General features: G+C 37.4%; 3 protein-coding genes, 1 long non-coding RNA gene and 2 other non-coding genes across 8 annotated transcripts in view; 3 read left to right on the top strand and 3 right to left on the bottom strand.

Moving 5' to 3' along the window:
* LOC124455229 overlaps nt 1-25,559 on the bottom strand; it is a 118,933-nt gene that overhangs the window by 25,349 nt on the left and 68,025 nt on the right. The gene's annotated exons all lie outside the window — the stretch shown is intronic.
* On the top strand, nt 7,008-7,082 carry Trnaa-ggc. The gene has a single exon. It is a non-coding gene; the product is annotated as a tRNA-Ala (tRNA).
* Trnaa-ggc lies at nt 7,244-7,318 on the top strand. Its single transcript has one exon. It is a non-coding gene; the product is annotated as a tRNA-Ala (tRNA).
* On the top strand, nt 9,999-12,913 carry LOC124455230 (midasin-like). 2 transcript variants are annotated; one of them, XM_047005927.1, is made up of 7 exons: nt 9,999-10,162; nt 10,440-10,596; nt 10,705-10,821; nt 10,900-10,984; nt 11,395-11,497; nt 11,574-11,704; nt 12,091-12,913. In XM_047005927.1, exons 2-7 carry the CDS (start codon nt 10,448-10,450, stop codon nt 12,118-12,120), a joined length of 615 nt encoding a protein of 204 aa, XP_046861883.1. In that variant the 5' UTR covers nt 9,999-10,162; nt 10,440-10,447; the 3' UTR covers nt 12,121-12,913. The 2 variants fall into 2 exon arrangements, with proteins under 2 accessions (XP_046861883.1, XP_046861882.1); XM_047005926.1 differs by having other exon boundaries at nt 10,004-10,255.
* Nucleotides 13,453-18,733, bottom strand: LOC124455232 (cytoplasmic dynein 1 heavy chain 1-like). Its single transcript, XM_047005928.1, has 7 exons — nt 18,464-18,733; nt 18,232-18,388; nt 17,641-17,865; nt 17,234-17,327; nt 16,973-17,140; nt 15,870-16,214; nt 13,453-13,882 (listed from the first exon to the last, which is right to left on the bottom strand). The coding sequence occupies exons 1-4, from the start codon at nt 18,544-18,546 to the stop codon at nt 17,292-17,294; spliced, it is 501 nt and encodes a 166-aa protein (XP_046861884.1). The 5' UTR covers nt 18,547-18,733; the 3' UTR covers nt 13,453-13,882; nt 15,870-16,214; nt 16,973-17,140; nt 17,234-17,291.
* LOC124455234 lies at nt 18,955-20,275 on the bottom strand. Its single transcript, XR_006951780.1, has 4 exons — nt 20,064-20,275; nt 19,720-19,903; nt 19,304-19,516; nt 18,955-19,101 (listed from the first exon to the last, which is right to left on the bottom strand). It is a non-coding gene; the product is annotated as an uncharacterized LOC124455234 (long non-coding RNA).

The raw sequence follows: 25,559 nt of genomic DNA, 5'->3' as shown, positions 1-25,559 counted from the left end.
TCTAATATATATATATATAATATATATAAAATGAATTAAAATAAAATGGACAATTGTTTGCTGTCGCTACTCGGAGTTTCACGCCGTAGGGCGATCTTCAGGCAACTGACAGATAATATTTTATTTGCTGACTATATACATCGACTAAAAGGTGTTAAGTTACATGACGGCATGCACTAAACATATTGGAACGTTTATTTAAAATGTTCTTTTTACGTCCTTTCAGGATAAGTAGCCTTTCTTCAAGGCAAAGACGGCAGGTTCCGAGTAGCGACAGCAAACAATTGTCCATTTTATTTTAGTTCATTTTATCTTACGCTTTTCTAATATATAGAATTTTGAGCGCTCTTTTATCCTGGAATATTATCCGTACTATAATATATATATATATATATGTAAAACTTATATATATATATGTATATATCTATAATATGTAATATGTTATATATAATAATATGCATGTTATATAAAATAATATTACATATGCATAGTAATATGTTACTCACAACACACACAACGCAGACTTACAAACATTATGAAACGCTTCTGTACAGATATTGACATTCGACTAATTTTCACATCATTCAAAATCAAAAACCTTTTCTCATTCAAAGACCCAATCCATGATTCGATGATGAACCCCTCATTCAAAGACCCAATCTATGATGGTATATGAATTCAATTGCGCTGGATGTAATTCCCGATACATTGGCGAAACTTCGCGCCATTTATCCACCAGAATCAGGGAACATACCACAGCAGACAAAAACTCTCATATCTACCGACACTTTCTTAAATCTCACTCATGCGAAACCAACTATTCACCCTCTTGTTTCAAAATCATCGGCACTGCCGACACCTCATTCACCCTTAAAATCAAAGAAGCACTCCACATTAACAAAACTAACCCTGACCTCAATGTTCAAGTTTTTAAATTCAATACAATATTTAGTTTGTAATACGCTCGGACGCTCCTCATTAATTTATCTTATTTCCTTGTATCACCTATTATTCCACTCATACTGAAGATGGCATCATGAGATGTCGAAACATGTCTATTTTCAAAAAAGTTGTCGTTTATATTAAATGTGTGTTTTAGTATTGTATGCAAAAAGACTCTTTTGATTTTTTTCCATGTTGTAAGTTCTATGTTTCTTCTCTAGACAACGTTCTTTGTGATGACCAAAAAGAGAGAATAAAACAGTGCAAAACAGAATGGTACATTATTTTAATAACTTTAACATCTAGAATTATCGTTGGAATTTTGGTTTCTATTTTAATTGTTTTTCAATATCGTCGACATTCGTTTTGTAAAAATTGTCAACAATTTCAATCTCTATCTGAAGTTAGGATAAATTCTGTTGATACAAATTATCAAGAATTGGATTTATCAAAAATGAATAAAGAAGATAATTATTAATCATTGAGACCAAAGGATGACACAGTTGATAAAACTTATCAAGAACTGGACATATCGAAAATGAATATAGAAGATAATAATTATGAATCTTTGCAAAAAATAATGAATCGGAGTACGAGATAGCCGACGAAAGAAGAAATTATGAGAACAGTAATTTGTTTTCAAGAAAATCATAAATTTATTCTAAACATGTGTTTGTAAACATTTTCCATGTTGTAAAGTCACAATGGCTCGTTTACGAACATTTACATTTTCTGATAAGATTTGAATTTTGCATCTTTTCCTGCCTTTGGAGCTGCCAATACTTTATGATTTTCAGAAGGAAGCTATTTTTGGATGTTAATATACACTGGTCATTCTGACTCATTCATTGGTTGTTTTTGATAACAGTGTAAGGTAATACTGTTTTTGAATAAGTATTTTCTATTTACCTTACTATACACCTGCCTTCCTGACTTGTTTCCTATGTATACCGAATTGTTTAGAACAGGATCACGAAAAGGCCCTGAAAAAAGCACGAAATCGTATTTCTGATGAACATAAATCGTAAATTTCAAAATTTGTTTTTGATTAGAGAATGCCTTGAGACCCTTCTAGTTAAGAGATGACCATAGTTGGATAGTTAAAAACACCTTTAGTGATCTACTATGGAGCGCCAATTGTAACAAAAATTATTTACAGTTTATATGGTTTCATTTTTAATACAGGATTAGTGGGGTGCTCGACAACACAAAGAGAGCTTCAAGAATACGGGGACCTTTAGAAAATTTACCTTCTTAATACATGAAATATAAACAAATGTACTGGAGAATCCCAACTGTTTAATATCGCAATGCTCCAGACATACAAAAACGTCCATCATTCGGGAGCAGCAATAAAACTGTTAACGTTTTGATATTTCATTCTCAATCTGAATGCTAAAACAACAAGAGCAATAACTTTAACTTTATAATACATTTACATTCAAAGGCCTAAAGATGTTTTGCTTTGATATCGTAGTCAGCAGTTATTAAGTAATGGAGCACCCGCCGGTGAAGAACATACGCTGTATTTAGGGTTATATTGTTTGTGAATGATATTTTACTTTATGAAAAATCTTTTGTTTTATCTTCTGTGTACTAGTTACACTGGGAATAGTTTTACAGACATTAACTGCAGTCCATAGTTATGAACAAATAACCAAAAAGATATTTATCACAAATTCACAACATCGAAAGTCAACAAGAAAGATTTTTAGTGGTCTTCAATTAAATGTGAATTGAATGTATCATGACGATGAACAAAAAAATAAATATTTGCACACCATGAGACCTGGAAACCTTTTGAAAAAAGAAAGTTACCTGTTGTTGATGAAAATAGGAGCAATTTTCTCACGTTGAAGATAAAGTGATGAACTGAATTATGTAACTTCTACGTTAAGAAAGATGGATTAAGCAATTCATTCATTCAAACGTATACTTTCATTTATATGAACATGTCACTGAATTTCGTATGGATTAATCAATATTTTTTTACTAGTGGTGTATAATGATGGGAAAGATGTTAATATTTCCGTATATATAGAACGAAAAGTGGACAGCTCCATCAATTGCAGAAATGTTTGGTATTTGTGACCAATAACAAAAACTTCAATTCTGTACATCTATGTTTTTTCCACAAATGATTTAATTTTGGTGTAGCAATATGCAATTGATAATTTTAGGTTCAATAATATCTCCACCTGGATGGTGAAAAATTTGTATTTTTACCTGGATCTTCTCACAATATAACTTGGCGATTTTATGTTACCTCATCCATTATTGCGCGTGTTTGGTCCTTTATCCCTCGTGGTGCTTATGCTGCGCAACGACTTGTAGCGATAACTGGTAATGGTGGACCGCGATATGAATCATCCCCATTAACATTTCAAGTTTTTGAACCTGAAACTCTGATGTGAAAGAATGTCGATCAAACACTGGTGTTTACACATTTGCTATCGTAGCTAATACTGCTGAAACAACAAAAGTAAATGTGTATATTGCCTGTAAGTGTTTTTTCTCTGATGAGTAGTCTGCCGAAATGCATAGTGTCTTTCAGCTTTAAAAACAATTCTTTAGAATTGTTGGGTTAGTGTTCTAATTTTAAACAGTTCTATTAAGAACTATTACGATATTATTTTGACCATTCACCATGCTATTTTCTCTTTTTTAAGCAATTTCAAATTCTAATATACCCGATTAAAAAGAGCAAAGTAGTCCTTTGCTAACCAAAAGTTTACAGTCTGGACAACCATCTGAATTGAAGTTGCTTGCATGGGTTGAAGTGGTAAAATTTAAATGACAACTTGAGTTTCAGCTTTGTTATGTCTTACAGTTCATCGAGTCAAAACTCACTCCAGATGTACGTTTGAGAGATCAACTTCACGCAACATAATCAAATCAGCATTTTCTTTCCTCAACAATCCTACAATCTCCATCATCATGCTCAATCTGTACAAACTCCATCTTATGAGACTCCGTTCACACCTCAGCCCAGTGTATGTTCAGACAAATCAGCAAACATGGCATCATCCACGACCAACAACTTCTTAAATACCAATATTACTGATCTCGTGATCAATCAGGACTACGCACATGCTTGCTGCGATAAGTCGATTGAGAAAAATAGCAACCAGATTTTTGAAAATTGTAAATATTCAAAATCTGCAAACTCAGTATGTCAAGCGGAAAAGAAGAAACACAAAAATGGGACAAAAGCAGCCCGGGGTCGTTCTAAAAAACCGCGTTTGTGCCATTTTTTATCAGAATTACTAGACAAACCTGACCTCTACTCGAACATTATTGTGTGGATTGATCGTAAAGATGGAGTTTTCAAGTTTGTCAACTCATCAGCGGTTGCCTCTCAGTGGGGCAGGCGTCGTGACAAGCCGAACATGAAATACGAAAACTTTGCTCGTTCTTTGAGAACATATATTTCAAAAGGATTCATGGCAAAGCCGCCAACTCGCCTCGTGTACAAGTTTACGAGTAAGGCTTTTAGTCATTCGCATTGAAAGGAAAGTATCGACCGTCATGTGACTTGTTTCATCGAACATTCTATAACACCAATTTCCATTAAACTGTCTCACTTGTTTTCAAATATGCTGGGAAAATCCAAGTGAATGTATATCAACATTTTCAAGACGAACAGTAGTGTTGTCAGCTTGCAAATTTTGTCGTGCAATGTCTTCACTTACAGAAAAAACATTATATTTCCATAATGAAATAAATGGTGATAATGTTGTGGAATTTACATGTCAGGACTGAAACTTTCTGGCTGGCTTTGCTACTGTGGAGGTAAAAACACAAGTGAATGTTCACTTGTGTTTTTAAAACAAAAGTGAGCATTCGGATGTGTATAGATCAGTGGCGTATCGGACTTAAGAAGTCGAGGGCCCTACAGCAGTTGCGCAGCTGTGTACTTTCTCTCAAGGAGGCCAGTTTACCGGCATGGGAAGCATGCCCGATTTAAACAACGTAATGTAAGTAAAATATAAAATTGTAGGGGACCAAGAATTTCGCTCGCGTGATCTGCCCCCCAAGTTCCCACCTTTAGCTGCGTAACAAGGCTGCAGTCACTCTACTTTTCTCATACTGGTTGCTAAAAGGTATTATGCAATTAATCATAATACTTTTACTGAAGCTCATTATTTTTTATTACAAACTTGCTGAAAATTTTTTCCCGTTGATCAAGAAGCTCCGAATGTAATTCCTTGTTTGGTTCCATCCATGCATGGTGGTACCTTGTGACATTTGGCATTCCTAGTTATACAAACGTTATGACGGACGCTCTTGTTGTGATAGAGCTGATATAGATATTTTTTAAAGTTGTGTGTGATAGACAGTTATTTATATTATAAGAAATAAACTACGGTTAGAATGTTTAGTTTATGATTGTTGTCGTAGTCATACACATTTTATTTTTGCTATAGCAACAATTAGAATAGGATAATTGTCAAACCATGTGACAATTTGAAACTTTCTTCACTCTTACGGTTCTGTTGACATTTCTCTTGAAGTCATATTACAGGGTGTCCCAAAGTAGCAGCGATCTTGCTATTTATTACATTTTTACTGACCCATGCATCTTTCATATATTCAACTATCTTAGAACGCTTTGAATTTCAAGCTATTATTTTTGTATCGTGCTTATTTCTTGAATACCCTGTCTTGGACTTCATTTGACTTGATGAGTTGCCTTTTTAAGGTTTTGTTAAGAAGTAGTGTATTGTAGAAACACTTCTTGCGAACTATTGTTTGGAAACTTATAGCTAACGCATTCAAGAAAGTTTATAAGACAAAAAACATGACGTATGATTTGTTATAAATTTCAGTTGTTTCATGTTCTTAAAAATTTGTCAGAGTTGTAAATAATATATTTTTTTAAGAACTTTTGTTATGTTGTATTTAATCGAAAGACATCGAAGCAAAGTGTCGTAAAACCTACTTTGTTGTTATGTATTGCATTAACAGATGAAATTCATATGTTTTTTGTTTGTATTAGTTTGCTTTGGTTAGTGATTCGTACAATAAGAAAGTGCACTTTGAAAGCGTATAGACAATAGCATGGAAAGGGGAGAGGGGCGTTTTTCTCCATTGCTTTTTTCTAACTACGCTCCTAACTACCTAAAAGAAAAATATATTTCCCTTTAAAGGAACAATTGCTTCGTCAAGAGTTTTGATCTTTTTTCCTTCATTTTTTTACCTGCTTTCATGAATTAAAGAAAAACATGCGTATTCAAGAATCGTAAATCCACATGTTTTCTGCAAATCATACAATCATATTTCGCGGCCGGCACATATGCTTATCACTTTTAGTTTGCCGATTACAATTCCCCACCACTTGCGGTAAAAACTTTCAATATCTTTGCCAAGTAAGTTTTGAGTGTTCCCAAATGAATGTAAGCACTTATTTAAAGTAACAGTAGGCAGTATTGCGGCCTGGCTATTTACTCCTAAAATCAAAATACTTTTGCACAGAAAAAGTAGTGAATGAAATTTATAAAAAAATATTATAAATGCGCAAGAAAATATACATAGTCTTGAGTAAAAATTTTGGGCTGCCATTAATGATGTAACAGAAAAAAGCTGTAAACATTTGCCGCAAGTAATTATTGCCGAGAAACTGTAATTGATAGCATTCACAGAATTATTATAAATTAGCAACGCGTACGCTGATTGTTCTAGAGCTGGGGGTTTCATTAGCCTGTGCAAACCAATCGAGGCAAGATAGAATTAAATCAATCATGAATACATGTTCAAGAAAATATTAAAACGTTTGTCTTAAATTTATCGGTTTCGGATTATTGTTATTTTATAAGAGAAATAAAAGATGTTTTTCGTGTTTGCACTGGAGACGTTTATGAGAACTCTTTAGCATATACCCTTACTATATACCTACGTCGGGTCGGACCATTGAATTTTTTAGTTTGTTTTTAAAAAATGCATACAAAAAAAGGTTTATTGAAAAGTGGTGAGCAGGTCAAACATCGCACTGCATAAAACATTCATACGACATTCCTTTCACGAGAAAACATGAGACCAACAATATTGACCTGCTCACCAATGTGTGACTTCATAGCTCAGTTGGTCAGAGCACTGCACCGGCAACGCAGAGGTCATGGGTTCGAATCCCGTTGAGTCACCTGATTTTTTCAGGTCATGAGACGATTGCTTAAATTGTCCAGCAAAGTGCGAAGATCATATCTTCATTCAATTTCAAACACCGCACTGCATAAAACATTCACACGACATTCCTTTCACGAGAAAACATGAGCCCAACAATATTGACCTTCTCACCACTGTGTGACTTCATAGCTCAGTTGGTCAGAGCACTGCACCGGCACTGCAGAGGTCATGGGTTCGAATCCCGTTGAGTCACCTGATTTTTTCAGGTCCTGAGACGATTGCTTAAATTGTCCAGCAGTGCGAAGATCATATCTTCATTTAATTTCAAACACCGCACTGCAGAAAACATTCATAAGAAAAGAGTATTTTGGGCAAAAATGAGGCTCATTTTTAAAGGATTTTCTTTTCTCCCTACAATCGCCCTACATTCTACAGTTTTTCCCGTAGGTTTCAACTACCACCTACAAACCACTAAATTCCCCTACTGTAGGGGATTTCCCCTACGAGTGGCAGCACTCAACAAAACCCTACTTCACTTCCTATACATTGATCCGACAATTTTTTTGCTGGAGCATGTTGCATTGGAAAGCTTTAAACAATTATCCTTTTGCTACAATAGACTAACTCAAAAAACCTATAATTTATTTGTTTAGAACACAATTGATACATTTGATACAGTATGATACATTTACAATCATACTTCATTATTTAAAAACACCCATGTAATCAACTTCAGCTTTTACAAATTAAATCCAAATTTTAGATGAAAGTAGGTTGATAGAATTTGAGTTATTACAACTTTTCTCAAAAAAGTTGAAGATGCAGAGTTTACAGGAACATTAATAACATATGGAAAAGATAAAAACTGAGGAATTCATCAAGAAAAATCACTGACAGTGCCAGTAAAGTGAAATATCAAACATTAGAGCTAAAATATGGTTGCCGAAATTACATACAGAAATCTGCCACGGCTCCTATATCGGGGAAACTGGCAGGAACTTAAACATAAGACTTACTGAACACAAACGAGATTCAAAGAAACAAGACAAAACTAATCACATTGCCGAACAGTACCGACTCACAAAGCACAACATTGACTGGGACTCGGCAAAATGCATTACTTACAGTACTGACTATAGGCAACGGCTTACATTAGAAAGTTGGTATACCAACTTGGAACAAACCCGCTGGCAAACCCCCTTGAACAGATCACAGCCATTACCGGCACCTTACAAACGACTTATTCACAATACAAAACAAACGATCAACTAAAAACATTACACTTCACACTAATCCACAAAGGACAATACAAAATTGACACCCACACATTTCCTGTACACACAATACAATGATGTAGAACTAGATAACAAATACGGCTAACCTGACGTTAACTCCTCATTTGACTCTGAAGATGACTACCGCTAAGGTTGTCGAAACGTCGGTCAACAACAACAAAAACAGTCCTTCTCAGGACTATACTAACCTAGACGATCTACATCTACAAACATATAATTCTATATTACAAACTAACTGCTTATTGTTTAGTGTAGAATGGCAACCTCATGATTTTAACATATTTATCTATATCATCATATAACAAAATTATGACCTAGCCAGCAATTGCATATGTACTAACTGGACTGCTAACTGCAAATTATTAATAGATTAATTTATAATTTTGATGTGCCAGTATCTCGATCGAATAAAATCAAAATCATATTGCTTTAGGATTTTTACCATAGGCAATTGCCTTAGGTGCCTACCCCTAGATCCACCCCTGGTAACTGTAAGCTTCACTTATAGACTATAATCCTTAACTGTCCAACTAAATCTTGCGCATCAAATTACGCGTCAGTCAAAGTAATTAATCATGCATAAATTAATGTCTTTTACTAAATATTTATAATCTGTGCAGATTGTCAATAATCCAATGTATATTTTTGAGACATCCGTCGATTTCACTCATGTATATCCTCACCTATTTCCACAAACCTTTTGATGCGTCCTACAGTATGGATAACGTCACTTAAGTGATCAGCGCGCAATCTTTTTAAAAAACCTGTTGGTGGAAATATAGTTAGTTGAACTTCGAATGGTTCATCTGACAGTAAAATCACCGTAAATAAACATTTTTAGGGAGAAAGATATAATTGTGTTACCAAGAAGCAGCCGCGGGCACAGGGTCTTCATCAGCTGGGGGGAAATTAAGGGGCAAAGAGATGTTTGGGGGGGGGGCAAGAATATAAAATTGACTGTATCCGATTTCGTAGATTTAAGTTCGCTACACGAATATTGTTAAATGTCTTATGAATGAATGGTTTAAGTTTTAACATCAAATTTTTAAAGTGCGTTTTAACATCAAACATACAATCATAAAGTTTTCTACTAACGGTTTGAAATGGAACTTTAAAACAATGCACCTATTTGGAAATTTTTGAATAAACCTGTCAACAACTAGTTCTAAACCAGTGTTCATCGTTGCTCGTTTCCTGAGAATTCTGATAATTAACAAATGTTTAAGTCTTGAATTGTCATGGTCGTTCTGTGATAATTCTTTCTCAGTTTCAACTTGGCAAGCGACCTTTCGCAGCCCTGCAGTGCTTACTGGTAGACTGATGGCAATTCTAGTGACCTTAAGAAGTTCAACTTTTGTACTCCGTTTTACTCTCAGAGATTGAAAGTGAAAACACAAAACTTACCCTCTGGAAAGTGTAATTCAAATGCAATAAGCACGAATGAACTCTAATATCAAATGAACTCTAATATCAACTATAATATCATTTGCGGTACAAAAAATCAAAGTATTATAAGCTAAATGCAAAATACAATTATCTTGACCTTTTTGACAGAGTGTAGTGGCATAACATTCGATTTTTACCCACAAACACGTGACTTAAGTACGTCCTGTTGATAAAATTTACATCAAAATAATACATATATTTAAGGTACAGCCAGTATACAACATCAAGAGCAGCCTATTTGCCACAAGATCATTCGTGTGGTGTTTCACCCCCTTTCTAATGCCTGTTTCCTTTTTGCTTAATTAGTCTTTGATCGTGCTCAGAGAATTCCAAGAAAAATCAAGAGTACATCGCCAGTACGTATTATAGCACTAACACGTTTCCATGGAGGATTTCATAGATGCTGTTGTGAAATTAAAAGAAGTACGCCTCGATTGACATCGATTTTGGTGAGTTCTTTATTTATTCGTTACTTTATTACGTCATTCATTCAGGCTTGCGTTGTTTCGCTTGAAAGTGTTTGAATTCAAAATTTTTCATCAAATTTTTGTAAGCTTGCGATCGCACTACTTTCTTTTCAATCGTATTTTAAACGCTTTGATTCTAACTAACTGATCACGGATATATTTTCAGAACATCTTATGAATGCTGTTACAAAGCTTCGTTCTCAATTGATTAAAAGCAAGGGAAATACGCATCTTAGTGGTCAATTTGAATGTGTCGATGGTCAGTTGGTGAAAGCATTGAAAGAAGGAGATTGGCTTTTGATCGACAACGTAAACTTTTGTAGGTGAGTATGCTGTACATATATGTATTATGATGTTTAATTGGGGATCAAGTTGTATCAGAGTTGCCATAAACCATGCAGAGAAATAAGGTGTTTTTCATGTTGTTGTAGTGCATCTGTTTTGGATCGTTTAAATGGTCTTCTGGAACCGAATGGAGAATTGAGTATAAACGAACGTGGGATTGTGAAGGATGAGATACCTGTTGTGAAACCCCATCCAAACTTCCGGTGAGAAATTTTTGATGGCATTTATTGTTTATGATCTTTGCTGTAATTTTATTATCGTAATTTGCTGCGTGTTTACAGGTTGATTTTCACCATGGATCCAAAACATGGAAAAATCTCTCGTGCGATGAGGAATAGAGGCGTTGAAATATTTATGCCTTCGAATGTGTACATGCTTTTCCCTTGTTGATGTGAATGAAAATGTACTTATATATGTACATGTATGTACTTATTTATGCCTTCGAAGGTGCACATTCTTTTCCCTTGTTGATATGAAGGAAAATGTACTCATACGTACATGTATGTACTTATTTATGCCTTCGAAGGTGTACATGCTTTTCCATTTTTGATATGAATGAAAATGTACTTATACGTACATGTATGTACTTACTTACACCATTTTTGAAAGTAATGTTAGTGTTTAAATAGACTTAACGACTGCATAGGAAACTGGCAGTAAAACTTTGCTTACAGAAAAGGGTAAATGAAATGGTATATAAACAATTAGTCTCTACTCTTGTATAGTTCCTGCTTATTTCACATTTGCTAAATGCTTAAATAATTTGTTTCTTTCAGTTGTGTGATGCTAGTGATCTTTGCAGTATGTTGAATGCGTCAGGATGCAAACATCCTTCGACGATGGCCGTATTTTCAAGATATTACTACGAACAGGAAGAAGGTATTTTAAGAAGTGTTTTCCCTTTAGCGAAAGTTGATATTTATTATTAACCATTTGACTTAATGGCTTGCTTTAGACACGCTTGTCCAGACTATACACGCTGCATCTCTTACCACCGAACTCTATCAAAGAGGACTGGAACGAGATAAATCAATTGTCATGTCGTTAATGCACGCTGTTGGTTACACTAATGTGGACCTCTCTTTGGTAAAATCTTAATAAATACATTATCATACTTTAACATACATTTACTGTTTCAGTTGTATCCAGTGAACTATATAATACTTGGAACGCTATACAAAAGTCTAATAGTTTTTTGAAGCCAAATCTTACACCCAGACACGCGTGTGTATTCAATCAATTTTCACTCCGCCAGAGAATCTCGAAACAAAATACACGCGTGTCTGGATCTAAGATTGGGCTTCAAATATTTGCTTTAGGTAGCGTTCCATGTATTTTAGTTGAATGGTTTTACCTCACTGGTTTTTAATCTCTACTTTAAAAAGACGTTCAACTACATATGTTTGATTGTATTCAACTTCAAATGTTTTTTAGCTTAGTTCAAGAATTGGACTTTTTGAATTTCCTTGCAGCTGTCAAATGAAGAGATAATGAAAAGATAATGAAAAGGTTTCATTTGTCTCGAGAGTCCTTCTGGAATCGATTTTCAGAAAAAATCTGTTCATTCTATGATCGTCTGGCATTTTGATGCATTGAGACGAATTTTGAATGATGCAAGAAATACTTATAAAGACAGTACTTTGGCCATTTCTCTCTTTCTGGAGTGGTGTTGTATAGGAGACTGGAGAATGGGATTGCAATGGTTGAAATGTTCATTACCTGGTTTGCTACAGGATCATGTGTCAACGACAGAAGTCCAGAAGGCAGAATATTTTCTTGAACGTTTATTTGGTAGCAATGCTTGTAAAGCACTGTTCGACTTTTTCACATTAATGGCTGGTGAATTTAAAGGTACGTTTTTCTTTTTATATTTTTGTTGTATTTGAAGTATAATGCTGTTATGTATACGAAGATCTTAAAGATATGTAGTCGTTAGCAAGTTGTTTGCTCTGTCGTCCAATTGATCGTAATAAAGTAAATGGTTTGAACCGGGAGCATAGTTACATGTTTGCAAACGTTTTTGATGAGTACCACACGTCAAATGCCAAACTCATGCAGAAAATGTTCAATGAGGAAATGTTTAATTTTGGTGCATTCGCCATTCTCAAATGTGATTTATTGCATTCTCGTTTCTTGAGCATTGCTTTTCTTCTTGTAAGATTAAGGTTAGAACCGCATATTTAACCAAAAGTTTGTGCGTGAAAGCAATTAGTGCAGTACATTGTAATGTAACAGTATCAAGTGTTGTTTGCGGTAACGATGTCATAAATAAATCAAAACTTCTCTAAGAACACAACGGACAATGAAATCTTAAACAATGCAATATTAAAGATGTTGTCAAGATGGCTGACGTAGAAGCAACAATATGATATAATTCGTTCTGATGTGCATGCAATTATGTCAAATGTAGTAATACAAGCCTATAACGTGGAGATAGGATTTTGATTGTTTTTCAAATAGAAACATAGTTGCCTCGGCAATATTTATGAGTTAATCTCGGCAAACACTGTCGACTATGCACAACGGAAAATATCAGAAGTGGAAACAAACGAAACAAATTAAGACGAACTTTACAATAAAGTAAATGGTTTGAATCTGAAGATGACGTTAACTCCTCATTTGACTCTGAAGATGACTACCGCTAAGGTTGTCGAAACGTCAGTCAACAACAACAGAAACAGTCCGTCTCAGGACTATACCAACCTGGACGATCTACATTTACAATCATGCAAAACCGTACACACAAGAATACAGGGGAATTTTAGTGTGTAAAAAACGATAAACACCCCTTAGTAGCTATATGTACAGCGAAATAACAATATCTGCACAACAAATGAAACTGTACATTCATTTATAGCAAAATAACAATAACTACACAACTATAAACAATCCGAACTATGAACATATGAAATTTTCCTGGATGCATACGCAATTGTATGAACAAATTTTCAAGAACGTCCGTCTGTTTTGTAGAAGTTCCTTTTCTTTTCTAGTAAAGTTTTTATGATTTAAATTTCCCTTTTTGGTTTGCAATACAGCAATAGTTTAGCCTTACAGAACGTCTAACACGACAAGTCATTTATTGATTGCCAAGCTTGTATGGACTTTAAGTGAACAAAAACGAAAAAAAAACATCATTCATGTAACCGCCAGTAAATAAATAATGAACTCAGCTGAAAAGCAGCATTCTTTGCTAATTGGACATTTCTTCTTTCAGTGTCTCTCAATTTAGGCCAATCTGTCAGTGACATAAATCCACGGACTCTATTAAAACGAAGCAACAAAAATGAGCATTAGTAACATTTAACAACGCATCCTTTTTCACACGCTATTTAGCAACAGTAGCTACTATACACTAGCTTAACAAGTTCAATAGGATGAACGCTAAGTATGTTCACTTATTTTTAAAAGTCTATCTACAACGCTTTGATAAAACTTCCCGTCAGCCTTGTCGAAATATTAGCGATCATATCGGATCAACTGAAATAATTTTAGGTACATGTTGTGTTATAAAGACTTATTATTTGATTACACGAAGCTTATTCTACTACTATCTTTTTGTATTTCGATAGTTCCTATGGCATTTTCAAGGTCACATTTAACCGTTGCGCAGAAAAACCGTTAACAATGATTTAGCCGAGTTTATTTCTATCTTACGTCAGGCCTGGGCAGACAAAAACCGTATGACTGAAATTATAAAGTACATGAGCTATAGCTATGGCAAGATGAAATAGCAATTCAGAGTAATCATCTCCAGTCAAGAGTGTGGACCGTCATGCCAGGCGCGCCAAATTAATCGCGGTTGCTACAATTCAACTTTCGTCTGTAGATTTACATGACTGGGCGAAACATGACACCTCTGAAAAATGTTTAACCAAAAAAGATGGTTAATCACGTATGATCACTTAGCAGAACAGAGAGATACCTGAATATTATGCATGTCATTAAAGGATGAAATATCTTTGGATGTCATAAGCCCTCTAATTATCAATCAATCATTTCAAGATGGCGTCTGAATTCTAAGCTTTCGCGATTACGCTTACCACAAAATTTTTAGATATCGATATGATAATGAAAAATAGGTACGCTAAGCGTACACGTGTCTGCGAAACGACATGTCTTCAATATAAGAACAGCATTTTTACCGCCCTCTCTATTCTTATGCAGCATACTCGAGTATATTCTCGTCCGTTTGATTTGAAATTACATGAAGCAGAGTTGCTAACTTTTGGTATAAAGAAAAGTGAAATACAGTTACTCGATAAAAATACTTTTATCTTCCAATGCACATGTCTGAACACACTTTAATAATTCATGACCCCTTTTGAAAATTCTTGTAAACCACGACGATATTCTTGGATTACTTACAGCATATCGTTAAAACATCATGTAGGACGGAGAGAGAGAGAAGGAAAATGACCGTCGCTTTTAATTTTGAACATGTTCTTCAACTTTAACTAAAGATTTACACAGATGGGCTTTTATATAAAACAATAACGCGTGTTCTGCATTCTTGGGTAAACTAAAAAAGGTATGAAAAATTTGATATCCAACGTGATATTCATCGAATTAATCCTCCAGTAAAATTTTCTTGGACTCGGATGCAACTCTGATGAATATGCTCGTGTTAGGTTGGTCGATTTTTAACAATAGTCTATTTCATGTTTTAGCAGTTATATCGTAGGTATCAAAAAGGATGATTAAAAGTGCAGCTTTTGTCCACTTAGACTACGTTTACACTACTCCGGATCGATCTGAAGACAGCGCAAAAAAGTAACAGAACCGGGTTCCGTTTATACTGCATTGGAGCGGAGTTGTTTGAAAACGTTACTTTTTCCGGAGCGTTATGACCACACTTTCTAAACGTGGTCGAACGAAAACGGAACGCTAAGCATTGCCATGTAAACAGCAAACCGTTAATATTTCGCTACACTTTAGATACCATTTCTCTTTAATTTGTCCCGTGTGGTAGCGCATAGTTGAAAATGGGGAACATTTTATGTTTTGGAAAGCTTTTAATGACTGGTGTCGTTGTAATTATTAGAAATCATTGTTTTGACCAATAAACATCTAGCAATATGAAAATAAGAAATGGCGCCATCTTTCACAAACAACTAACGAATTTTGACAGCGGAATTTAAACGTGTAAAAGCAGTCAAATTTTGCCGTCACCTTTTCGCTCCGGCGTAGTGTAAACGTAGTCTTAGTATATTTAAACGCTTACAAATCATTGTCGAAGATTGAATCATACCTGCTTATGTACTCAAACAGTGATTTTCATAACTCGCTTAACGATTTCTTCTATTTTCTTTCCTCTAAAACCTTTATCTCCGAAAGTCACCTTGGCTACCTTTAACAACTGGACCAGTTCCTCTCTAAGACAGTCAATTACTTATTGTCGATATAAATAATTTCGAAACAAAATTGAAATGCTTGCGATGAAAAAGGGCTATCGTATGAAAAAATGGTTGTTTTCTTGCCTCGTTTTCGACGGAAATGTCTGCGACAGTTTGTTCATCAACAGTACAAAGGGACTTGAGTCATCTTTTGTCCGTGCCATGTTATCAATATTTTCTCTCCTCGTCTTTATGTGGGACTATATGAAATAAAAAAGTGACGTAGGTGAACAATTGATATTCAAGGAATTGATAAGAAATCCAGAAGGATTCACAACATAGTTGATTTGGAGTGTTTGTTTAGGCAGTATTAGATTTGCTTTGACTTTTCACGACATGCTGTTGGGTCAAGGAGCTAAAAAACGAGTCGAACTTTTGATGAAAGTATGGATTGTATAGCAAATTGGGCCAGACATATGCTCAGTAGTGATTTGAAAAAAAATTGACACGGCCTTCTGTACTAATTTTACTTGGCTGATCAACATCTAATTAATTTAGAGATTTAATCTTGTTGCTCGTATCTAAGAATGAAAAATTAGCAAGCTATTTTCACAATTCGTCGATTTATGCTATTTGTGAAGAATGAATTGGATTTATTCATCAGTTCCCATTTTTTCATGTTGAGCAGTATCTTCTTTTGGCTTTTGTTCTAACTTATGGTAAAACACCATTAGAGAATTGGCTAGTTAATTTGCAATTCATATATGCTTCATGTCAATGCCGGATTAAGGGGTGGACATAATAGATCAAGGTCCTTGGCCAAAACACCAACAAAACAAGAGAAAAGAGATCGCCCACCTGATTAGTCAAATTGCTTACTGATAATACAAGTGACGACAACAGGACAAATAGTCCAATGTCTGTAATAACAATGGACTAATGGTGTCAGTTTTGAAAACATGTACGCCTTTTTATACAAAAAAAATCATTGATAAATAAAAAGAAAAAGTATGTTTACTTCGTAATCAATAAGAGGCATGACGGATGTGTTCGGAAGCGGTATCGTAGTTATCTTTTGCACCATTTTACCAAGTTCTTCTCGATATTTCATTTTGGAATCACCAGAAAATGACCACAATAAACTGTAAACTAGATAGCGAGGTAGATATTTTTCTAGCTGATCACGCTGAAAAAGTAATTAATATAGCTTTTAATGAACTAAATACTATAATTTGTGTAACTTCATATTAGCTAAAATCTTCCATCAATTATACTATACCTCCATTGGGAAATCAGAGTGTTGTTGATTATACGCAATTACATTGCGAACAGCTTGTTTAAACATCGAGAATGACGCCCTCAATCGAGTGAACCTAAGAAAACGTCATAAAAACAGATCAAATAAAAAACTTGAAGAAAAATTTTTTGTAAATTTATTACTCTTTGAATGCACTAAAAATATACAACAATCAACTTGTATAGCAACAAAACAAAAAACTTTTCATTGGTAAAAAGTTTAAGTTCTGTCGTTTTGTTAAAATTTGTGTGCAAAATAGCAAAAATTTATTTTGCTAAATTTCTATTTTCTAGGCACTCGAGTATTAAAAAAGGGAAAAACACTTTAATCCACAAATCAAAGACAAAACTAAACATAAAAAACATTATGATAAACACTGTTAAACGAGCCTGCATAGCTGGAGACAACACGTTTTCTTCCGTTTTTCTGCTCTGTTTTCTCAAAGTGATGTCCTCTTCGATCTCCTCTATTGGCTTGGCCTTCAACTCACTCAGGAAATTATCAAAAATCATTTCTGTTGATACGATATCTTCACTAAACCACACCATTCCACATCTACTGACAGTTGCCAATGTAGCGTAACGCAAGTCTTGCACTTCAAACATTATACGTACCTATAAACAACGAAAAAACTTCGAGATAAACAGATTCCAGAATCTTCATTAAGTTATCAACGAAAGTTTTCGAAAAAGTTCAAAGTTTCACTCTTTACTCAACGTAATTTGAAGAAAATACACAAAGGCGGGGCGCTCTATTAATATGGGCAATAGTAGCTAAATTAAGAAACAATAAAAATATTAAAATATTTTCATATTAAAATATTTTCTTTCCTAGAAATATTTTCATACAGTGGTATATTTAAGCTATCGAAAAAAGGTACAAATTATTCAAATACGAGAATAAAAAAACCCAGTGAAGCCAGCCCACAACATTTAAACGTAAACCATGCCATGAATAAAAAGCAGATAAGACAAACTTACATTCCGTGGAATTCCCAATCTCTCACCGTTAGGTAGAGTTAAACGTTTATTGTCATCAAGAACACTGTTTAGATTTTCCACCCATTCAGGGTCAACATCGCCATCAAATATGATCCACTGACGTTTGCTCAATTCACCACGAACATTATCTATGATCCTCAAAAATGAGACAACATAACATCATTTATTGTTATACATGTTATTACTTTTTTTTTACAATGATTTTGCTTACTTTCTTAAGAAATGTGTGAATAAGCCATCACTCCATTCTCGAGTGTTGGGATTAAGTGTACCATAAAGTTCATCTTTAGACATGGCCTAGAAGCATAACAATACAGAGTTTATAATTCTATACAAACATACATTAACGATACAATACATTAAACTACTCAAGAATACTACATATGATAGTTTCACAACAATAAAACATATTATGCATTCTTCAACAGGACAATCATGAGCGTTCCTTCACTTACAAGGTGAACTTGTCGACCAACTAGTTTTAAATTCAAATCAATTGTTTAATATTTAAAAGGAGAGCGTTGTAAAGATTCAACAAAACGACAATACTGCACATCCGCAATAATAAAAATTCAATTCTTTTAATTTGTCTACATCTGTCTCAACATTTGTCTGGTAGATGATAAAAGGAGCCAAGCAAGATACACAACATCAAATTAAAACATTTCAAATTTTTGGGAGAAGATTTTGACTTACCTTGGGATTAATGACATGGGCAACACCTTCAACACCTTCCAATCTTTCTAAAGCTTTAAGAAGAACTCGCCATGCTGTGCTCTTCCCACTGCCACTTGGCCCAACCATCATTAAGCCATGGTGAATCAAACTTATCTGATATAACTGAAGTATCTACGTAAAAAAAAAACAACAAAGGTTGAAAGAATATAGGACATACGTCTTCAATAATGACAACAATGAAGACATCAGAATACTATTATAGCGGATAGTTGTTTTACATCTTTTTTATTTCCAGAGGTGTTCATTGCAGACGCAACTAATAAATATACTTCATTTAGTACATTATAAAAATTTATGTAGTTACAATCCTTACCTTATCCACCCATGCGGTTCCTTCATCCTCACCGTCACCAAAAGTGAGAAACATTTCAGCACAAACTTTCTTAATTTCTTCTTTCAAATTAATCATTTCAACGCCCATATACTTAACTCCAGGGAAGACATCAGACAACAAACTATGCAACAAAGGAATGTCTTCAGCAACCAATTTGGGAACCACAGTTTCAAAAACACTTTGAATAAGGATCTGGAAGAAATTTACAAGACAAAAAATTAAAAAATCCTGGTAATTCAAAGACGTGCATAGTGTAGTCCTAAAAACTATGCAAATTTTTCATTTGAACACCAGAGTGAAAGATGATCGCAAAAAAGTTCAATTTTAGCAATATCCTTGAAGTAATATAAAAAAAACCCAATAAAACAGATAACCATTACATAACATTCACTTACTTGCTGTTCATCTTATCCATCGGATATTGAAGCTTCATCAACATCTTCACCTTTGGCCTTAAGTTCTTCTTTAACTTTTGATATTTTGTCTCGTTTCACATTACCGGCACTGATCAATACACTCTTCAACCCACGAAGACCAAAATCGTAATGAGATTGACTTGAAAGTTGCTCTAAACAAAGCCTGAATATAAAACAAATTATGTGACTTAGTTTATCAAAACCAACCGCATAATTCATTAACAATTCATGTAGGCAATTCTTAGAATACCAACCAAGCAGACCTGGGTAAATTTATTTAATTATTCGTTAACATCACTTAAGCAATCGTCAAATACACTTACTTGAAGAACGGTACAATCTTGCTGGACCAATTTTTCAGCCATCCTAAATCCTTGTGAATAAAGCATAACTTGTGCAATAAGCTGTCTGTCAGGACTAGTCATTGCCAGACTACGGAATAATTTCTTCAAGTTATCAGGTAGATTAGATCGTCCTGCATAACCTGGATTCATTGTCACAAAGATGGCCATATCACGAATCACTTTCACTTGTTTGCTCACCAATTCAATAGAAATATGAGAATCTAAAAAAAAGTATTTTATATACCGAAACACAACTTCCGAAAAACAAGTCATCTTTAGATAGCAAAATACAAGACGCAAAATAAAACGCTTAGAACATGATTAATTGCAACGCTAATTAATTGCAACGCTAATTAATTGCAACGCTTAGAACATGATTAATTGCAGCGTTAATTAACATGATTAATTGCAACGCTTAGAACATGATTAATTGCAACGCTTACAACGCTAATTCTATGATTAATTGCATAATAATTGGTCAGGAGACAGTGGCGATGTTCTATTTTCACCGCGAATCGGAAAGTCGACTTCGCCAACCGCAATACCGAGGAGGCATCGGGTGAGAGACGGTCGAATCTGCATCGATTGCGGTGAAGCCACAGATGGTGTCTGACAATGCCCAGAATGGCATTTACGGCAGCGGGGTCTTCTTTGCCTCCGGGAATCCGAAGAGGATGGTGGAGATGGAAAGGGGAGTTGGTATGTCCAAGGACACCAGAAGAGGGGTCAGCCAGGTCCAAATAGTCTTGGCGACGGTGCAAGTACAGAAGAGATGAAGAGCAGTCTCGATCTCTCCGCAAAAACAGTTCTCATCCACTCGCATGCCGAACATCAGCAGGCGATCCACCGTGGCAAGGCGGCCATGAAAGTTATAGAAGTTGGTATCCGCGACCGAACGTATAAATCGCCAAAGCCTGAGGGAAAGCCATACAGACGGCCAGTGGACACTAATGTGCATGTCTTCAAATTTCTTCACAGCCTTGTGTGGTGCCAGGGAACATCCCAGTAGCGCGGAATAGGTCCGTCGAGCAGTGAGTTCATCGAGCGGAAAAGGAATGGTGTTATCGATCCCTACCAACCATGTAGAATCGTCTCGTCTGCCTTTCAATTGCATCCATGTATGCGTGACTGACTGATAAAATTTGGGCAGTTTTTTAATTAAGTAGGCAGGAATGTTGCCTCGAGAAAAGAAGGTGTCCAAGTCTTGTTGAAAGATTTCCTGTAATCTTTCATATAGTGTGCGAATAAGGTAGGTCAAGGAACAGTATAACTTGACAGCAGAAGACGGCGAAGCCAAATGGCCCTTAGAGATAAAATCTTGGTTGCAACATGGACCACCCCCAAACCCCCCCTAGGGCGAGGAGCAACGGCAGAGCTGCGTGCGATGGGTTCTTTACGCTTATTCCAAATAAAAGGGAATAGCATTTTATTGATCGAGTGGACCACGGTTTTGGGCATATCAAAAATTGTTGCTCGGTACCAGAAGATACTGAGGCCCAAGGTGTTGGCAAGGAGTGTCCGGCCCTGCAGGGAAAGAGTACGTTTATTCGAAGATGTAAGTTTGATTTTAAATTTGTGGAGAAGTGAGTCCCAATCTGGTGATATATCATTGCCCACACGACAGCCCAAGATAGTTAAGGATTCTGACGTCCATTTTAATGGGATTGGTAAGTCTGTCCTCGATTTCCAGGAACCAAACAGTAGACCTTCCGTTTTATTCAGGTTGAGCTTTGTCCCGGTGGCATTAGCATAACGATGAAAGATATTCCGCAAAGCAAACAAGCTGGTATCATCTATGACAAAACAGGTCGTGTCGTCGGCGTTCTGGAGGATCTTCACGATGTCGCCATCGGGTAGTGGGAAGCCATGAATATCCTGTGACTCCTGTATAGCCCGAGAGAGCGGTTCCGCGGCCAAGATGTACAGCAGGGGCAAAAGGGGACAACCCTGCCTCACTCCCCGGGAAACAGAAAAAGGGCCCCCGAGAGCGCCGTTAATTAAGACTCGTGAATAGATATTAGTATAAAGCAATTGGACCCATTGCCTAAATGAAGACCCAAAATTCATGTGAAGCAAAACTTGATGCAGAAAAGGCCAATCTACCCGGTCAAATGCCTTTTCTTGGTCCATAGAGAGAAGGGCCCCACCAAGATTGCTCGAGTTTGCATAATCCACACTATCCTGTATGAGCCTGACCACTTCACCAGAGAACCTACCAGGAACCCCACACGTCTGGTATGGCGAAGTAACGATATGAATGACTTGGGCCAAGCGGCCCGTTAGCACTTTGGCAAGGATTTTATAGTCCGTGCACAGTAAAGTGATGGGACGCCAGTTTTTCGTGTCGAGTTTGTCGCCCTTTTTATAGAGTAGGGAGATTATTCCTGTCCGTTGAGACAAAGACAGTTTGCCCTTAGCAAACGAGTCGTTCAGCACAGTTACCAAATCGGAACCCAAGCAGTCCCAAAACGTTTTGTAGAATTCATAGGTGAGGCCATCCACCCCGGGTGATTTGTTAGTAGAAAAGGAGTGTAGTGCTGCCGTGCACTCCTCCAATGTAACTTCGCCCTCGCAGAGGGCTGCCTCTGTTGTCGACAGTTTATGAATCACTTTTTGGAGGAAGAAGGTCTGTTCGGCTCCATCAAGGTAGGCTGCGGTAAACAACGTCGTGTAGAAAAGCATCCAAACATACAGCATACCGGATAAGCTCCTTACAGTTCGTCCTTGGACATCGTAAATGCCGTTCATAAAACTACGAATGGCGTGCGATTTCTCTCTTTGAAAAAAATACCTGGAAGAGATCTCGCCTTCCTCAGCCCACTGTTCTCGGGCGCGTATACGCGCTCCAGCCGCTTTTCTTGAATGGTGGTCGTAGAGTTGGTCTTCTAGTTCCCTGATTTTAGCCGAAACGTCTTCTCCACAATTACGTCGTGAGGTAAGAATGTTGAGGTTGTTGTTAAGGGTGTGATAAGTTTTCCGCTGAGAAGAAGCCAAGTCCGCTGCAAAGTCTATAGTAATCTGCTTCAGTAATTGTTTACCAACATCCCACCAGACGGCCAATGAAGGGTAGTAGTGCTGTTCCCTCCTCCAGTCGTTCCAAAAGGTGTTGATGACCTCGACATAGGTCGTATTTTTCGTTAAGGTATGATTAAATTTCCAGCAGCCCGTCCCGCGCTCCGATGCGTTCGGAAGAGAGAAGGAAAGGAAAACGTAGGAGTGATCGCTACGGAAGTAAGGCAGTATAGAGACCTCTCTGACAGATGATACTAAGGAGGAAGATACCCAGAACATGTCGAGTCTGGACCCAACCTGGCCGCCAGCCCGGGACCAAGTATAACAACGCTCATATGGATGACGAGATCTCCATATATCCACTAGCTGCAGGTCGTGAGTAAGCGTGGCCAAGGTGTGTGGCCAATTATACGCCCAAGGCGAGGTTGGGTTGCATCCTGTGCGGTCCATGTGTGGATCGACCACCGTGTTAAAGTCGCCGCCAACGATCGTCGGGAGAGATATCAAGCAATGGGAGGATGGAAGTGAAGAACTCGATGCCCGGGTTCTTCTGGTTAGGCCATAGATGTTGACAAGTTGGAAGGGTATGGAATGAAGAGAGAAGTGGATGACCTGCAACCGACCTTGTGAGTCGGATGAGGAAGAAAGGACAGTGAGGGAAGGGTGATATAGTACGGCAACGTCCCGTGAACGGGTCGTGCCGGGAGAAGAAAGAACCTGGTACTTTGGCTTATTATTGTCATTGTCATTTTCATTTGTAATCCATTGGACAAATTCATCTTGACTTTTTGAATGTGTTTCTTGTAAACACACGATTGTAGGGCTAAAACACGAAAGCCAAGAGAATAGGACAGACCTCTGTGTAGAATTGCGGAGGCCTTGACAGTTCAGTGTAATAGTTGTTAATAATGACGGTGACGTAGTCATTGTAAAATGGAAAAGAACGAGACAAGGATAAAGTCGAAAGAGACAGACAAAAATGTCGTAAAAAGAAGGGGAAAGATGATTAAGGGGAGGAGCCCCCCTGGGTGGGAAGCACCGCCGCCAATTTGAACAGAGAGTCCGCGGTGCGTGCTACCGCACTTGCAGGCTCATTGAGTACCACTTGATGTAGATTGGAGTGGTTCTTTATCAGCGAAAGGGTCACCTGCTGGGGGGCAGGTGAATTAGGCATCTCTGCTTCGGATACCGTAGCAAGGGATGCATTCTCATCACTTGAATAATCATCCTCGCAGAAGTCTGGGTGATCATTCGGGTCGAGCGGGTCCTCATCGGAACCCTGTATATTGTCATCATCGTTATCGTTGCTATTGGTTAGTGTTGAATGTCCATCTTCCGTCTCATTATCTCCATCCTCGTCCGTAGTCCTGGTAGTCTCGTTGTCCATGTCCGTTTCGTTATCTTCATCGTCGTCATCATCGTCAAGCTCGTCATCGTTGTCCTGGGGGAGAGGTGTAATCTCCGGATGGGAGTCCGCGTGATCCCTCTCCGTCGTGGGTGCAGGAACCGCCAGCTCACCACTCGATTGTTCCTCAGGAACGCCTGACCAGGAGCACTCCCTGTCCGAAAGCTCGTCAGTCTCGGCAGGCGTAGCGCGTTTCTCGTCCGGTTGTGGTGACTGGATGGGGGAACGGCGTCGCTTCCCGCGTCGTCGAACCGGGCTAGGAGGTACGGTCACTGGACGTTCATCGTCATCAACAGTGCCGCCCCCCCCAGAAGGGGCAGAAGGGGCAGAAGGTACCGGGGCACCGGACGCGCAGTCAGGAGCTGACTGGATAATATTAGAATGTGATGGGGTGGATGGCCCATCGGCACTCTCGGGGGGAGGAGTGTGCGGGAGATTCCTCCCTGCTACCGCCGCATAGGAGACTAGCGGCCGCGTTGGAGCAACAGGTACTGAAAGAGCTGCAGCATTCTCTGTGGTATTGCTGCTATTAATAGCAGTAGTACTGGTGTGGTGAGTTTGAGAGGCTGGGCAGTCAGCGGTGACGTGCCCTTCCTTATGGCATTTGAAGCAGACCTGTCTTTGCCCACTGTATTTTATAACACACCAGTGGCAGGCAATCCGCAGGCGAGCAGGGATGTTAGCGGTGATTTTCATCAGCACATTATGCTCCCCAGTGTATATGTTCTCGTGCACCACCGATTTCATCGTTTTGATGCTGCCGTTGTAAGGGGCGAGTGCTCGAGTGGTAGCTTCGTCTGGGATACCATAGTAGAGCCGTGAAATGTATACCCACGTAAATGGGGATACCGATCTGAATTCCACAGGCTTACCATGGACGAAGAAATCTTGGTTTGAGAACGCGTGCATCTGACGTGCATGGTTGAAGGTAAGTCGATAGCGCTCCGGGGATATCTGAACCACCGCCTCGACGGCGCTAGCCAACTCGCGTGATTTTAATAAGTTAATTACATCTTTAGCTCCCTTTTTAGGAAGGGGGCAATCAGGATGTAGAATGA

This window comes from Xenia sp. Carnegie-2017, unplaced genomic scaffold (assembly GCF_021976095.1).
Source record: "Xenia sp. Carnegie-2017 unplaced genomic scaffold, XeniaSp_v1 HiC_scaffold_30, whole genome shotgun sequence".
Taxonomy (NCBI): Eukaryota; Metazoa; Cnidaria; class Anthozoa; order Malacalcyonacea; family Xeniidae; genus Xenia; species Xenia sp. Carnegie-2017.
Note: the sequence above shows the minus strand (reverse complement) of the source record. Positions and strands in the feature narration are given on the sequence as shown.